The following is a 14912-nucleotide window of genomic DNA, read 5'->3' as shown; positions in this document are numbered from 1 at the left end:
TCTGTTACAGCGTGAAAAATGTGTTATCTCCATTACAAATGCTACTTTTACTCCCGTCTCATTCTTTATTCTGAGCATGCGCGGGTTTCTTAGCATACACACGCTGGAGTTTCTCGTCGAAAACCAGCCCGACGAGGAACACGACAAGAAAATTGAGACTCCCGTCGAGGAAAAAGAGAACTTGTTCTCTTTTTCCCTCGTCGAGTTCCTCGACAGTTTCCTCAACGAAAAACGTACACACGACCGGTTTCCTGGGCAAAAAAGCTCTCCCACCAAGTTTCTTGATGGATTCTGTTGAGTTTCTCGGTCGTGTGTACGAGGCCTGAGTGTATGTCATGGTGAATCACGCCCCCAAAGTTGTGATGTCATTACTAGCTATTCTTGTAGTTTGCTGGAAGCTGCCGGAAGCCGCTGAGCCACGGGAGGTGCTCCGCACTGCAGCCTGACAGTTCCAGGTACACTCTCCTACACTCTCCAGCCGCTTGCCTGCGGATCTCTGCACACAGCCTTCTTGCTTGCCTGCCGAACTCTGCATGGTTCCCACAGCATACTCTTCTACACCACTGATGTGCCTTCATCACCATCAGTGGAGTGAGTGCATCACCTTTAAATTTAGACCTTTTATAATACAGCCTACATTTAGGTGGTTGCAACCTCTTCACTAGTTGTATGTGTACTAGGCAACTCAGGACCTTTCCTAGAAGAGCAGCATTGTCTCCACTTAGCCTGCTGAGGAATCACAAGTTGAGGAAGTATCTACTCAGCAGCAGGGTCGCCATCATGAATTATGGGGCCCCTTACACAGCTTCAGGCATGGGCCCCCTGGAGCAGAGGCTCATAGGTAACCATTGATTTTCACACATCATGTGACATGTACTTCCAAAGTCGGAACGTATGTCGTACCAGTGTGAACCCAGCCTTACTCAGTATGCAGTTTTCTTATCTTTAAGGCTGGGTTCACACTGATACTACACGACAGTCATACGACTGTCATTATACTTTGCTCTGCGACATCAGTCCTACATCGGTCTACATCCATCCGACTTGATTGAACAACTTTGATCCAACTTTGAGATAGTCTGACTTGCCCTTTGACCAATCAAAACAATCCCAGTGTGACATAAATTCCTTTTACTGCTGCTGCATGTACCATGTCGGATGTCACACGTCGGATGGTTAGGACAAGGATCCTACTTTGATCCGACTTCAATTATAGTCAATGGGCTGAAGTAGGACCAAAGTCAGACTAAAGTAGTGCAGGAACCTTTTTTAAAGTCGGACCGACTTGTGTCAGAACAGTTAAGATGGCTCTCATAGGAAACTATTGATTTACACACGTCATGCAACGTGCTTCCAAAGTCGGAGCGTTTGTTATACCAGTGTGAACCCGGCCTTAATCATTGCCTGTGTTCCTGTTTAAGCTGATGTCATGACCGCTGCACCAGGTTTTACTGTTTCAGGGTGGCCCCTTTCTCGTGCAGTGTTCTGTAGAGTTACCAGTGCATGCAGGGACTAGGGTTGTGTCTCCCCACATTGTGTACATCAATAGAAACACCCAGCCTCATAGCCTAGGGTAAGAATTTTGGTGTGTTAAGCTAAAAACCTCAGAGGGTTTAATACGACTTTAACTGCCTTAAGGCCCTTTCACACGGGGCGGATCAGTGATGATCCGTCCCGTGAACCTCCGCTTGCTCAGCGGGGATCTCTCTGTTGATCCCCGCTGAGCCGGCGTATGACAGGGCGGTCCCCGCACACTGTGCAGGGACCGTCCTGTCTTTTCTCTGCATTCCTCTATGGGGGGGATCGGATCCGATCCGCAGGCGGATGGAAAAATAGGGGTTTCCTTCGTCTGCAGAATCGGAGGATTGCGGCACCGGGCAAGATCGGGTGTCAGCGGATGTTTATCCGCTGACACCCGCGATCTCAAAGGGACCAATGTATGTCCCTTTTTCATCCGTTCACGGATGGATGAAAAAGCGGACATGCGGTCCGCCCGTGTGAAAGACCCCTTACAGGAGACTTAGAAGAATTAAGTAATTGATGGAAACTTGGAAAAATTGCAAAACACATTCACTAGAGTTGCCACTTTTTTAAGACGAAGTACCAGTACCGAAACTTTTTTTCCAAGTACTTGCCGATACCCATTTACTTTTTTTATATCATGTGACAGTGGCACTAATATGCAGCACTGATAGGTGGCACTGATGAGGCGTGGACTGTCAGTAGTATTTTATTTTTATTTTATTCTTTGTACAATATTTTTTTTTTACATCTTTTTTTTATTATTATTTTAATATTAATATTTTTTTGTATTTGGGGGGGGGGGGTGGATGGTGTCAGTATTTTATTTTTTTTACAATTTAACTAGCAATTTATTTACATTTTTTTTTATCAGCCCTGTTGGGGGGGGGGGGGAATTTGGTGAGATATCAGGGGTCCAAACAGACCCCTGACATCTCCCCTTTCAGACAGGGAAAGGGACTAAGGACAAAGATTCACCAGTCCCTTTCTCTGCAGCCTCAGCACTGCAGATGAATGTATAGGAGACAGAGGCTGCTCTTCATTTGTAAACTGAAGCAGAGTAAACAGAGTTTACTATGCTCAGTTATGAATGGACATTCAGTGATCACTGACTCTGTTCATTCAGAAAAGGAAGGAGTCAGTAAATTACATATTTACTGGCTCCTTCCTCTGCTCCCCATCCTAAAAGATCTGGGACAGAAGGGGACCAGAGTAGGACATGAAGGACCCAGGAAGCCAGTGAAGGACCCAGAGAAGGAACCCGGGGAGCCGGAGGAGAACCCAGGAAGTGGGAGGAGGACCTGGGAAGCCGGAAAAGGACACAGGGGACAGATGGGAGTGAGCGGTGGGGGGCAGTTACAAGCATTGATCTCCCTGCATAGATTTCAATAAAGCAGCTGAAAGCTTTGGGAGGGAGAGGAGCAGAAGCGGCTGTCAGCTGCTTTACTGAAAGCTATACAGGGAGATCGGTGCTTGTAATTGACCCCACCGTTGCACTGATCATCTGTGAGGCTGCCCAGGTATCGGGTTAAGGATCAGAGAATTTGCACAAGTACAAGTACTCGTGAAAATGCTTGGTATCGGCACCAATACTATCAGTATCGGTGCAACCCTACTTTCTACCTTTCATAGAGATGACAAGGTCAGGCTATTTACCAAAAATATAAGATGCATATTTCATAATTTAAGCTGGGACAACTGTTTTTGGGCGAATTTTCAAATTTCAGCTCAAATCAATGGAATAATGTTTTGTTTAAAACTTCCTGTCAGTATGAAAATTCACCCTGTTTTTCATGTCTCGTTACCCTTTTTCTTGAAGAGTTCTTCCACTCTCTTCACCTATTGATGAACAAGATGAAGGAGAATTGGTAGTTGAGAAAATTCTTAACTTCAGGATTTTCAGCATGGTACAAGGGAAAGAATATGAACCGGAAAAAAATTATTTGGAACTGAATGAAAATGTACATGTTCCTAGGCTGACAAGATATATTCATTAAATAATTCTTCACACCCTAAGATATTCAGGGACCATCCCAAAATGAGGGGGTACTATCGGGAATCAGATCTGAACCCAAGGTCTCTGTGGAGCCTGGCAGAGGTTCTTCCTACTAGCCACCAGAAGTTCCAAATAGCTCCTTGCCTGATCTCTTGACACCCACTTTTCTGCTTAAATCCTTGATCCTCCCCTAAACTTCCTATTTAGGACCACCTCTACACTTGGCAGATTATCAGTTGGTAGGTTATTGTACTTGTGGCAGTGCCTTGCTTATAGTTTCTACTTCTACACTTATTACCACTACTTGAGTACCAACTCTTGGCTGCCAAACCCCTGACCACTCATATGGCTCTCATCGTTAAACATGATACCTTTTTCCCCCTTTACTGCTACCGTTTGCTTGTGTACTGAAGCCAGCCTAGTAATAATCACAAACTTGCCTGCTGTTTCAGCTTTTGATCCCAGATCATGACATACGGGTTTATAGGACTACCCTTCATTTCTTTGTACATGATTCAGATAGGAGAAAATGTACTTTATAAAATGAAAATGAAATTGGAAGGTGACCATACTCTACTCCTTTAGTAAACCATGTTCACTTTGTTGAAGCACGTATTAGGCCTCGTACACACGACCGAGGAACTCGACGGGCGAAACACATCGTTTTCCTCGTCGAGTTCCTTGTTAGGCTTGTCAAGGAACTCGACAAGCTTGCTTTGCGTACACACTGTCAAGACAAAATCTCCTCATTCTCAAACGCGGTGACATACAACACATACAACGGCAGGGGAAGTTCGATTCCACTGGCTAAACTCTTGGGGCTGGTTTTGCTAATCTTATGTGTTTGCGTGTTAAGTAAACGTTTGTTAAGAGACGATTTGCACTTTTCAGTCTGTTACAGCTTGAAAAATGTGTTATCTCCTTTACAAATGCTACTTTTACTCCCGTCTCATAATTTATTCTGAGCAAGTGCGGGTTTCTTAGCATACACACGCTCAAATTTCTCGTCGGAAACCACCCCGACCAGGAACTCGACGAGCCAATTTGAGACTCCCGTCGAGGAAATAGAGAACTTGCTCTCTTTTTGGCTCGTCGAGTTTCTCGACAGTTTCCTTGACGAAAATGTACACACGACCGGTTTCCTCGGCAAAAAAATATCTCCCAGCAAGTTTCTCGATGGATTCTGCCGAGGAAACCGGTCGTGTGTATGAGGCCTCACAGGCAGACAAAACATTTTTTCAGGACGAGAGGTCATAAACTGCTGCCTCCATTTTTCTCTCACAATTGTGGTACTCTAATGTATACCTGTATGAATAACTCATAAGTGGTTTTGTGTTTTACTTTATATAATATGTGATGTATGCTAGTAGGAAAAAAGCAAAAGATTATAAAATCATCATATATATTTGAAAAATAAGACTCGGATTGTGAAAAAAAATAAAAAAAAATAAGATGCTGCCAGTTATTACAATTCCGTGCCATAATGTTTCTAAACAAACACAATCTTACCAAATCATGAGCATCAAAAGCCTTTATCTCCTTCTCCAAATGTGTTATTTTCTGACTGACTTTTTCCATTGAGCCAATAAGAAAAGCTGGGAATTAGGTTAAGTAATATATTGAAATTATATTAAAATTGTAAATCCAAGACCTGAGAATGTCTTCTAATTAATGATGGAATAAGGATGACCTTTATAATGTTTTTATTGGCTGAATAAACGGTCACATTCTTCTTCAGGAGACAAGCAAGGGAGCACATAATGTGAAACCAAAGTCTTTGAATAAAAAATTACTCGGAAGTAAAGTTTTAGGGCAGAAGACACTTGCTAAAGATGTCCTGTTTCCAGAAATTGTCTATTCTGAATTAACTGCCTATGGCTCACGGACAGTGCAGTGTACACTTCTGGCTCATCCCAGCAGCATCTTTCAGATAACATCTCACCACCCAGCTCATTTCTTGCTATCAGATCTGTGGCTGCCCAAAAGTAGACATGGGAGACAACAGACCTCCCCAAACAACCCAGCAGCAGATGCGACAGCTGTGGATGAAATGACCAGGGGGGTGCCAAAGTAGCATCTTTGGAGGAGAGCACTTCACGGGGTAAGCGTGCCATTAGGTCCAAGTATGTAAGTAACTTTGCCATTTGGTCAAGTAAAACTAAAGCTTTTTAAGACAATCTTAGTGTCTTATGCCCCTAAATCCCAACCCATGGCACCATAATCATTTGCAAGTGACTCCACCTCCGTTCTAGAACCCCTTGTTTGTATGTCATGCTTCCTTTTGTTTTAGATTCTGCCATTGTGTGACGTGCTGGACCCCCTTTCTCATCTTCATCTGTGATGGTTCTCATAATTATCCATTGTTTTTCTGTGCTTTAATGTATAATCTTTAGAGTGCTTCCTTCAAGTACGGATTTGTCCCTGTGCTTGCTTTTATCTGGCCCTTTAATTTACTGACACCAACAATGGGGCCCAATTCCTCGCAATGACACCAATGATGGGGCGCAATTCCTACCAATGACACCTACTACGGGGCCCAAAGATACCAATGATGGCACACAATTTCTACCAATGACAAAGATGGGGCATTGTTTACTCCAACTAATGTTGGAACATTTTCCATTCCCGATAGCCAAAGTCTGCCCCCCTAAGGTCTGAAGGACAGTAAACTGGCCCTATGTTTAAAAAGTTTGGAGACCCCTGATCTATGGCAAACTTTTTCTTACAACCCCAATTCAAAAAAAAGTTGGGACGCTGTGTAAAATCGACATAATAACAGAATGCAATGATTTGCATAAAACCATATTTTATTCACAATAGAAAGTAGAAAATATATCAAATGCTTAAAATGAGAAACTGTACCAAATTCAGAAAAAAAATGAAGTCATTTTGAAATTGATGGCACCAACATGTCTCAAAAAAGCTGGGACAGGGCCATGTTTACTATGATGTAGCATCCCCTCTTCTTTTACCAACACTCTGCAACTGCCTGGGAACTAAAGAGACTAGTTGCTGGAGTTTTGGTAGAGGAAAGTTGTCCCATTCTTGCCTGATATAGGATTCTAAATGGTCAATAGTCCTGGGTCTTCTTTGTTGTATTTTTCATTTCACGAAGATGCATCAAATATTTTTCATTGGTGAAAGATCTGGACTGCAGGCAAGCCAGTTAAGCACCCAGACTTTACTACTCTGAGGCCATGCTGTTGTCATGGGTGCAGCATGCAGTTTAGAATAATCCTGCTGAAATATGCAAAGCCTTCCTTGAAAAAGACAATGTCTGGATGGGAGCACATGCTGCTCTAAAACCTGGATATTTCTTTCAGCATTAATGATGTTTTTCCAGATCTGCAAGCTGCCCATCCCATACACAATAATGCACCTCCATACCATCAGAGATGCAGGCTTTTGAACTAAATTCAGAAAAGATCAAGGCTCCTCCCTTCTTTAGTTCAGAGTGTGGGGCACCTAATGTTGCCAAAAAGAATGTCAAAATTTAATTTGTCTGACCACAGAACAGTTCTCCACTTTGCAACAGACCATTTAAAACGGGCTTTAGAAAACAGAAGACGGAAACATTTCTGGATCTTTTTCAGATATGGCTTCTTATTTGAATGATAGAGCTTTACTTTGCCAGCTTTTTATTGCCCTGTCCCAAGTTTTTAGAGATGTGGTGCTGCCATCAATTTCAAAATTAGCTTTTAATTTGGATGTGTACCTGGGATCCCCCTCTCTCAGGCTGGATGTCCCGACTGGTGGCGGAGGCCTAAAGCGGGTGCTGAAATCACCTGAGAGACAGAATCTCTCCCTCAGGTCTGATTTCTTCCTCCGCCTCATGGTGTCTGAATTCTCCTCAGGAAATCAATATGGAGTCTCTCCTTTCCTCCCCTGAGAGCATGCTGGTCTTTTGTAGTTCCATACAGCTCAATCTGACTATGAAACCTGAGCCCTGGAACTACAATTTCCTGTATGCTTTGCTTCCTGGTATTAATAACTCTGTTGGCAGGATGTGATGACATGGAGTCTTAGCTGGCACTAGAGGGAAACAGTCTCATTGCAACAATGTTGCAGAATGTCTTTTGATACTGCAGGTAAGATAGCCAGCTTCCTGCTACACATCGTTTAAACATTTGATGTTTCCTATTGTGTATAAAATATGGGTTTATGAGATTTGCAAATTATTACATTCAGTTTTTATGTAGATTTTACACAGCGTCCCAACTTTTTGGGAATTAAAGTTGTACCTTCTGGGCATTATGGGTCCTTCTTTTCTTCCTTCCAGTCGTCATTTAGAATTGTATAAATAGTAGTACATTCACACAGATGAAAAAGGGAAGAGAGAGAGATGCCACAGGTTGGTTGTAGTGATGCAAAAAAGTTTATTCAGTGCCTGAGTTTTTTTTTTTTATTATTTGATAATCAGCTAAACCAATAAAGGATACGAGCTTGAAAACCTTGCACAGCTTTTTTAATGGACTCTCTCCTTTTCTCTTGCTCCAGTGGAGGTTCTGTAAAATCCTCTATGCACAAAGCCATAGGAGAACTGAGACAATTGATTGAATCCATCTCTTAATTAACAATAAATAAAATAGTAAAAGAATGGTAATTTTTATGGTAGCATTTTGTAAAGGCTAGTAAAATACAAAATGGTTTCAATGTAATAAGTAATATTTATACATTCATAAAAAGGCAATTGTATAAAGATGAAATAAATAAATGTAGCGCTATGTATATAAACCTATTAATAATAAACTAAAAGTGCATATATCTAATAATCATAAATCATGACATTGGTGATAAATAGTCCATAAATAAATAAATAAATATTCTTCGTATGGTCAGTGTTTCAACGCTATTCCACCACTGTGATTGTTCGTCCTCAAAAGGAGTGCACACCACCACCAATAAAAATGCGCGCTCACCTCCCAGATGAGTTAAAACTCATGAATAGATCTCCCCACAAGTTCTCACGATCTCCTCCTTTAAAAAATCAATGGCAGGTAATCAAGCTGGCTCCTGTCTTATTGGCATCAGCACACTTGCATCCAGGGAAACAAACCACCTCTTAGCTTTGCTCAAAATTCAAGAGATTCAGGGCATGTAAATGATAAATAGAGAGACCATCTCGGAGGTGATCGCACATTTTTATTAGTGGTGGTGTGCATGGGCATCCGCTGAAATTTTTTCAGGGGGGGGGGGGCTTCAGCAGTGGCGATACACAGTCGCATTTAACCCTTTCTTCAAACGTAGCTAAAACGATGGAAACGCACCGATAACATGGCCAGCTGGCAGAGATAATTCAGCTTCACTCCATGTCCATATAAATGTAGCGCCCCCTTACTTTCAGTATGGGCACTACGCTAAAGTTAGTGGGGAATGGGAGAGGAGTATATCTGTGACAGGTGTCGTGTGTTCTAAAATTCTCGCGGGGTCCCCGTTCCACGTGCGGCATCCACCTTCAGGGTGCGCGCATCCATGGACCCCGCCGGCGTGGCCCACCTGGCCATAGTTGCAGACTGCTCGGAACCTCATCCGGAGGTACAAGGGGACCCCAGTCGATTTAGCCTGGGTTCCCGATTCTATTGAAAGGATCCCAGGCTGGGTGCCGTTCGATTGGGGAGTGGGTTTGAGGGGGACCCGGAGGCAAGTCGTCCAACAGAGCCTGAACAAACCAATTGGGGATCCGGTGACAAGAGTACTGACAGGTATGTTTGCTGTCATCTGGTGACCAATACAAAAAATCCCAGAAATCCTAAGTGACCTCTCGGCTGCCAGGCCTGTAAAAAAGGGTCTGTCCGGGGGCACTTTACCCACTCCGTTGGGGTGGCGACGAGTTACAAGTTGGTACTATGCAGAGCAGTACTGACTGCTTTATCTAATATCCAGGCCTGATACTGCAAGGTTCTTCCTCTCTCTCGATTCATCAACTTTGTCCTTCCCAATTGATGTTGATGTTGGCCGTGTTGGCCTGGAAAATAAAGTATGTGAAAAAAAAACTTTATTCACTGTCTGGACCTTCGCTCACTATCTCTGTTCTCACAACTACACCCCTAGACAACGCCAGGGTAACTTAATAGGCCGATCCCAAATCAACCAGCGGCTCCTTCAGGGGTAGCGCTACATAAATATAGCCTAGAGAATGTACAAACCCCCCTTCAGCACAGACCCCTTCTATCAGCACAGAACCCACCATTCTGCACAGATGGACCCCCCTATTCCGCACAGACCCCCCCCCCTCAGCACAGATGACCCCCTTTAAGCACAGACCCCTCTTTCAGCACAGATGGACCCCCCCTGTGCCTGTGTGACATCGATTTTCCAGGGGGGGTCAATTGCCCTCCCTTGCCCTATGGAGCGGACGCCCATGGTGGTGTGCACTCCTTTTGAGAACGAACAATCACAGTGGTGGAATAGTGTTGAAACACTGACCATACGAAGAATCTTTATTTGTTTATTTATTTATTTATTTATGGACTATTTATCACCAATGTCATGATTTATGATTATTAGATATATGCACTTTTAGTTTATTATTAATAGGTTTACATACATAGCGCTACATTTATTTATTTCAATTTTTCAACCAGTGTGGTGTATCACTTAGAACGTTTAGCAGCTGTGCATGTTTATATTAGGTTATTAACACAGTAATTAGTAGCACAGTATTCACCATTTTTGGCGCTGATTGTTTTCATCTTATAAAATGTATAAAGATCTTGCAAAAATTTTCATAGCATTCTGAAAGGTCAGAAATCCCCAAAGTGGAACTTTATTCAGAAAACTAAAGGGGTATTAAATCCCAAATCCCTAATATTGCAGCCTACCAATCAAATGTGGTGGTTGCACTATTTTTCCTTTTTTAGACTTTTTTTTCCCCCTCTGTTTTCACATGGTGATATGGCCAGTAACACACATGCTGTATTACTGTACAATGTCCTCGCTCTGGATGAAGGCGCACCAGAGACACCTTTGGACAGCAGCATTGTGAGTCTGGGAGGATGGAGTGTACTAGCAGATTTAGATACGCTAACAAATTGAAATCAATGTCCAGCTCACACAAGTAGATACAGAAAACAGCTTTTTTTCTTTTAGGATAAAGGTTTTACATTAATAAATAAAAGCTGATAATTTTAAAGCACCCTTTTTAAGCACCCCTGTTAGTGGTAAATTGTTTGTTTCAACGCTCTAACTGCTACATTTTCAGGAGAGCATGTTCTGTTGAAAACAAAGGATTTACTGGCCAGATTACCAGATGAAAAAAATAAAGAAACCCTAAAAATAAAACTAATGCAGCCATCACATCTAAGAATTGGTAAGCTGCAATATAATAAATGTTTGCTTTTGGGTTTAATACTGCTTCAGGTCCTGATCGATTACTTAAAACTGGCCCCTTTGGCTTTTAAAATATAAAAAAATAAGTATAAAAGCAAAATAAGAACGATCACCGTCATTATCTTAAAGGATCACTAAAGGAAACATTTTTTTTTGCTGAAATGACTGTTTACAGGGTATAGAGCATGGAGCATGCCGCCCGCGTGCTGCAGGGGGCATGTGGGCAGTGTGACATCCATGAACGCCCTCATAGCAAACTAAGCCCGGGCTGTAGTCGTCTTTTGGCTATAGCCCGGGCAGGAAGTAGTTAAAGGTCTTGCTCAGAGTCAAAGTCAGGGTCAAAGGTCGAAGTCAAAATTCACGGTCAGTGTACATTTTTAAATTTGGTATCAGTGTCTGTGGGGTTAATTTACTAAAAAAAGGAGAGGGCAAAATCTGGTGCAACTGTGCATGATAGCCAATCAGCTTCTAAGTTCATCGTGTTCAGGGCTGGTGCAAAGAAAACTAATTTTTCTGCCCCCATTGGCTCCACCCCTGACTCCACCCGTTTTCCCTGCCCATGTGACAGAAAGCGCTGCTATATAGGAAGCATATGCTCTGCTTCCTTTAGCGCTGGCTCCAGTGCTGCACTACGTCTCTAATTACACTACCAGACAGATGGAGCAGCTGCCTGAGATCAAGTTAGTTACATGCTGCAGCCTGCAGAGCATGTAGATGCGGAGGGAAACCAGCGGCCGAGCGCCCCTAGGTTGCAGTGAGCATAGCTCCCAACTGTCCCTTATTTGTAGGGAATGTCCCTGATTTGGAGCAATGTCCCTCTGTCCCTCTTTCCTCCTCATTTGTCCCTCATTTTGGTCTGATCTATATAGATGTATATAAAATGCACTTTTTTATCTTTTAAAAAGTGTTTCCCAGTGCTAAACCTTTCATCCTATTTCTTAAAGCGGAGTTCCACCCTGAAAATTGTATTTACACCAAAAATCTAAAAAAAAAAAAATGAAAAAAAAAAAAAATGTTTTACTTACCCTAAATAGCTGTTGCTATGCGGAAATGCCGAATCTGCCTCTTCATCTTCCGCGGTAGATTCTCTTCCTCGGTTTCTTCTTGTGAATGGGGCGCGCTGCATTCTGGGAACTGTGTGTATCCCAGAAAGCAGCCGGTCCATTCACAACATTCATTCCGACATCCTGGCACCACCCATCACACAGCTCATAAACCAGTCATTTAAGGAAGGCATAGTGCCATCCCTGTTGAAAGAGGGCACAATCCAGCCCATCTTGAAAAAACCTAACCTGGATCCCAAGGACCCAACTCACGCCGTCCCATAACAGGCCTAAATGTTCTCTCCAAGATAATGGAAAAAGTAGTGGTACAACAGCTGCAACAGCATCTAGATACCCATAATCTACTGGATCCATTACAATCAGGCTTCTGTCCCGGACACGGGACAGAAACGGCCTTACTCAAAATATGGGACGATGCCCTCGAGGCCGCAGACGAAGGAGAATCTTGTCTCCTGGTTCTGCTGGACCTAAGCGCAGCCTTCGACATGGTAGACCACAAACTGTTACTGATGCGACTAGCCAAGGTAGCAGGAGTCGCAGAAGGAGATTTACCATGGTTTTCTTCCTTTCTTGAAAACCGATCGCAAACAGTTAAACTGGGATCTTTCACGTCGGAAAAGCGTACGGTGTCATGTGGAGTCCCCCAAGGATCACCCCTGTCGCCGGTGCTTTTCAACATCTATCTTCGCCCTCTTTTTGATATTATCAGTAGCCAAGAACTACTCTATCACTCTTATGCAGATGATACGCAACTGTATTTTCGCATCTGCGACAAAAAGGATCATCATCCCAGTTTAGAGAAATGTCTCTCTTTGATAGAAAACTGGATGACTAAGAGTTATCTGAAACTCAACAATTCCAAAACAGAACTTCTCCTGTTTCACGCCAGTCGCAAGAGTCAACTGGCAACAACCTGGACACCGCCGCCCATTCTGGGCCAAATCATCACCCCTAGCTCCAAAGTCAAAAGTCTTGGGGTCATCTTTGACACCTTCATGACAATGGACGCACAAATAGGGTCAGTAGTCAGCGGAGCGCACCATCTGTTGCGCCTACTACGCAGACTTATTCCATTTATCCCCAAAGAAGACGTAGCAGTCGTGGTGGGAACAATCGTGAATTCCAGACTGGACTATGCTAACGCCCTGTACCTCGGACTCCTAAAGTACCAAATCTCCCGTCTGCAAGTCGTTCAGAATACGGCCGCCAGACTGGTGACTGGGAAAAAAAATGGGAATCAATCTCACCTTCGCTGAGAACCCTTCACTGGCTGCCAGTAAAAGACAGAATTGCATTCAAAGCACTCTGTCTAACGCATAAGTGCATCCATGGGAAGGCTCCGAAATATCTTTGCGACAAGATAGAACCTCACAACTCGAATCGCGTTCTGCGATCCACCGACCAAAATCTGGTCAAGATACCGAAAACCAAATACAAGTCTAAAGGAGAAAGAAGGTTTGCTTTTCAAGGTCCTAGACTATGGAACGCTTTACCAACCAGCATTCGGTTGGAGGAAAACCACCTGACTTTCAGAAGACAGATCAAGACTCTGCTTTTTTGATGTCATGAGACACAAACAACTAGCGCCCAGAAGCGATTCAGTTCGCATGTGCCGCGCTTTATACGTTTTTCATTCATTCACAAAGCGCCGCGCTGCTCGCGCATGCGCAGTAGGAAACGGGCAGTGAAGCCGCACGGCTTCACTGTCTGTTTCCCTTAGTGTGGATGGCGGCGCTTGGAGCTGTCAGGATCGAGGATCGGCCTCGGCGGGGGCCGACATCGCTGGCGACTAGGACGGGTAAGTATCCATATTAAAAGTCAGCATCTACAGTGTTAGTAGCTGCTGACTTTTAATTTTTTTTTTTTTTTGAACGGACCTCCTGCATTTGTACATTTTAAAAGTCAATATAAAGGAATAGTAGTGGTAAAATTCTCCTTTACGGAGGTGTGGCAGGGGGTGTGTCCTATGTCTCATTCCCATCTCAAAATGTTGGGAGGTATGAGTGAGCCCTAGGCTGCTGCCTAGTTTGCCTATTGGTAGCACCGACCCTGATCGTGTTCAATAAAGTTTTGACAAAAAACCTGGTAACTTATTGATGTCTATGCAGATCTACATTAGATTTTAATTCTCCAGTTTTAGTAAATCAATCCCATTGTGTTTTAGGCAGGATAAAAAAGCAAAATGGTGCACTACAGTTTCTGGGCCTTACTGCGGGCACAAACATCAAATAAGTATGTTATGTGGCATCGCTGCGATCGTCAGGTGCAGGGGAATTAATTTTGTGTTGTTCTTTGGTGTTTGGTTATGGTAATAGCAAGAAATATACAGCTAATTTTAAACATTTATATTGTTTTACTATTTTGTGCTAGTTTTCTTTTGCTAATAAAAAATCATTAGATATCTATTACTATTTACCACCAAATGAAAGCCCAAATTTGTCCTGAGAAAATGTGGTAGAATTCACCTGGATACACGGTAATAGTTGTGATGATTTGTAGTTTTATTAACAGATGTCAAAGATGAAAAACTCTGTTCAGGTGTTAGGATTTGTCATGAAGGGGTTAAACCACTTCTATTATAACAACAACAACTATGGAGACAATACAAAATATAGTCATGTGTGTAACTCTCATTTTCATGAAATCTGAGCTATTTCTTACCCAAAGGATTTAGCCGTTTAATCCCGGAGGTTATCCCTTTAATGAGAACGAGGCCTTGTCTAGCGTTGCTGGTTACCATAGAAACGAGATGGACTCTACCAAAGGAATATGTTCCGCTGTTATGGGAACGACTACTTTCCTTCTGAATGCTTCATTAGGACATTGCGGTTAATAAAACGCTAACAATACAACAAAGGAGTTTAGACCGCCTCGACGTTCCATACATTAGTTCCTGTGTCCTTCCAGAATGGTACAATCCAGAAGACCAGGCAGTTGAGCCGCCAACCGTTGCTGTGGCGACGGAGGCGTTTGGACTGAACCATTTTTACAGCATGGGGGTT

General features: G+C 43.1%; 1 protein-coding gene across 1 annotated transcript in view; it reads right to left on the bottom strand.

Annotated features, from left to right (window-relative positions):
• FAM227A (family with sequence similarity 227 member A) overlaps nucleotides 1-14862 on the bottom strand; it is a 90393-nt gene extending 75531 nt beyond the window's left edge. The window contains exons 1-3 of the mRNA XM_040359471.1: nucleotides 14572-14862; nucleotides 7957-8082; nucleotides 5027-5112 (exon numbers count right to left, since the gene is read on the bottom strand). Coding sequence (XP_040215405.1) covers nucleotides 5027-5112; nucleotides 7957-8082; nucleotides 14572-14650 — 291 coding nt within the window. The 5' untranslated portion in view covers nucleotides 14651-14862. The remainder of the gene's footprint in view (nucleotides 1-5026; nucleotides 5113-7956; nucleotides 8083-14571) is intronic.
• Nucleotides 14863-14912: the final 50 nt, after the last annotated feature.

The sequence above is a fragment of the Rana temporaria genome, chromosome 7 (genome assembly GCF_905171775.1).
Source record: "Rana temporaria chromosome 7, aRanTem1.1, whole genome shotgun sequence".
Classification (NCBI taxonomy): domain Eukaryota; kingdom Metazoa; phylum Chordata; class Amphibia; order Anura; family Ranidae; genus Rana; species Rana temporaria.
This window is presented reverse-complemented; position numbering and strand designations above follow the sequence as displayed.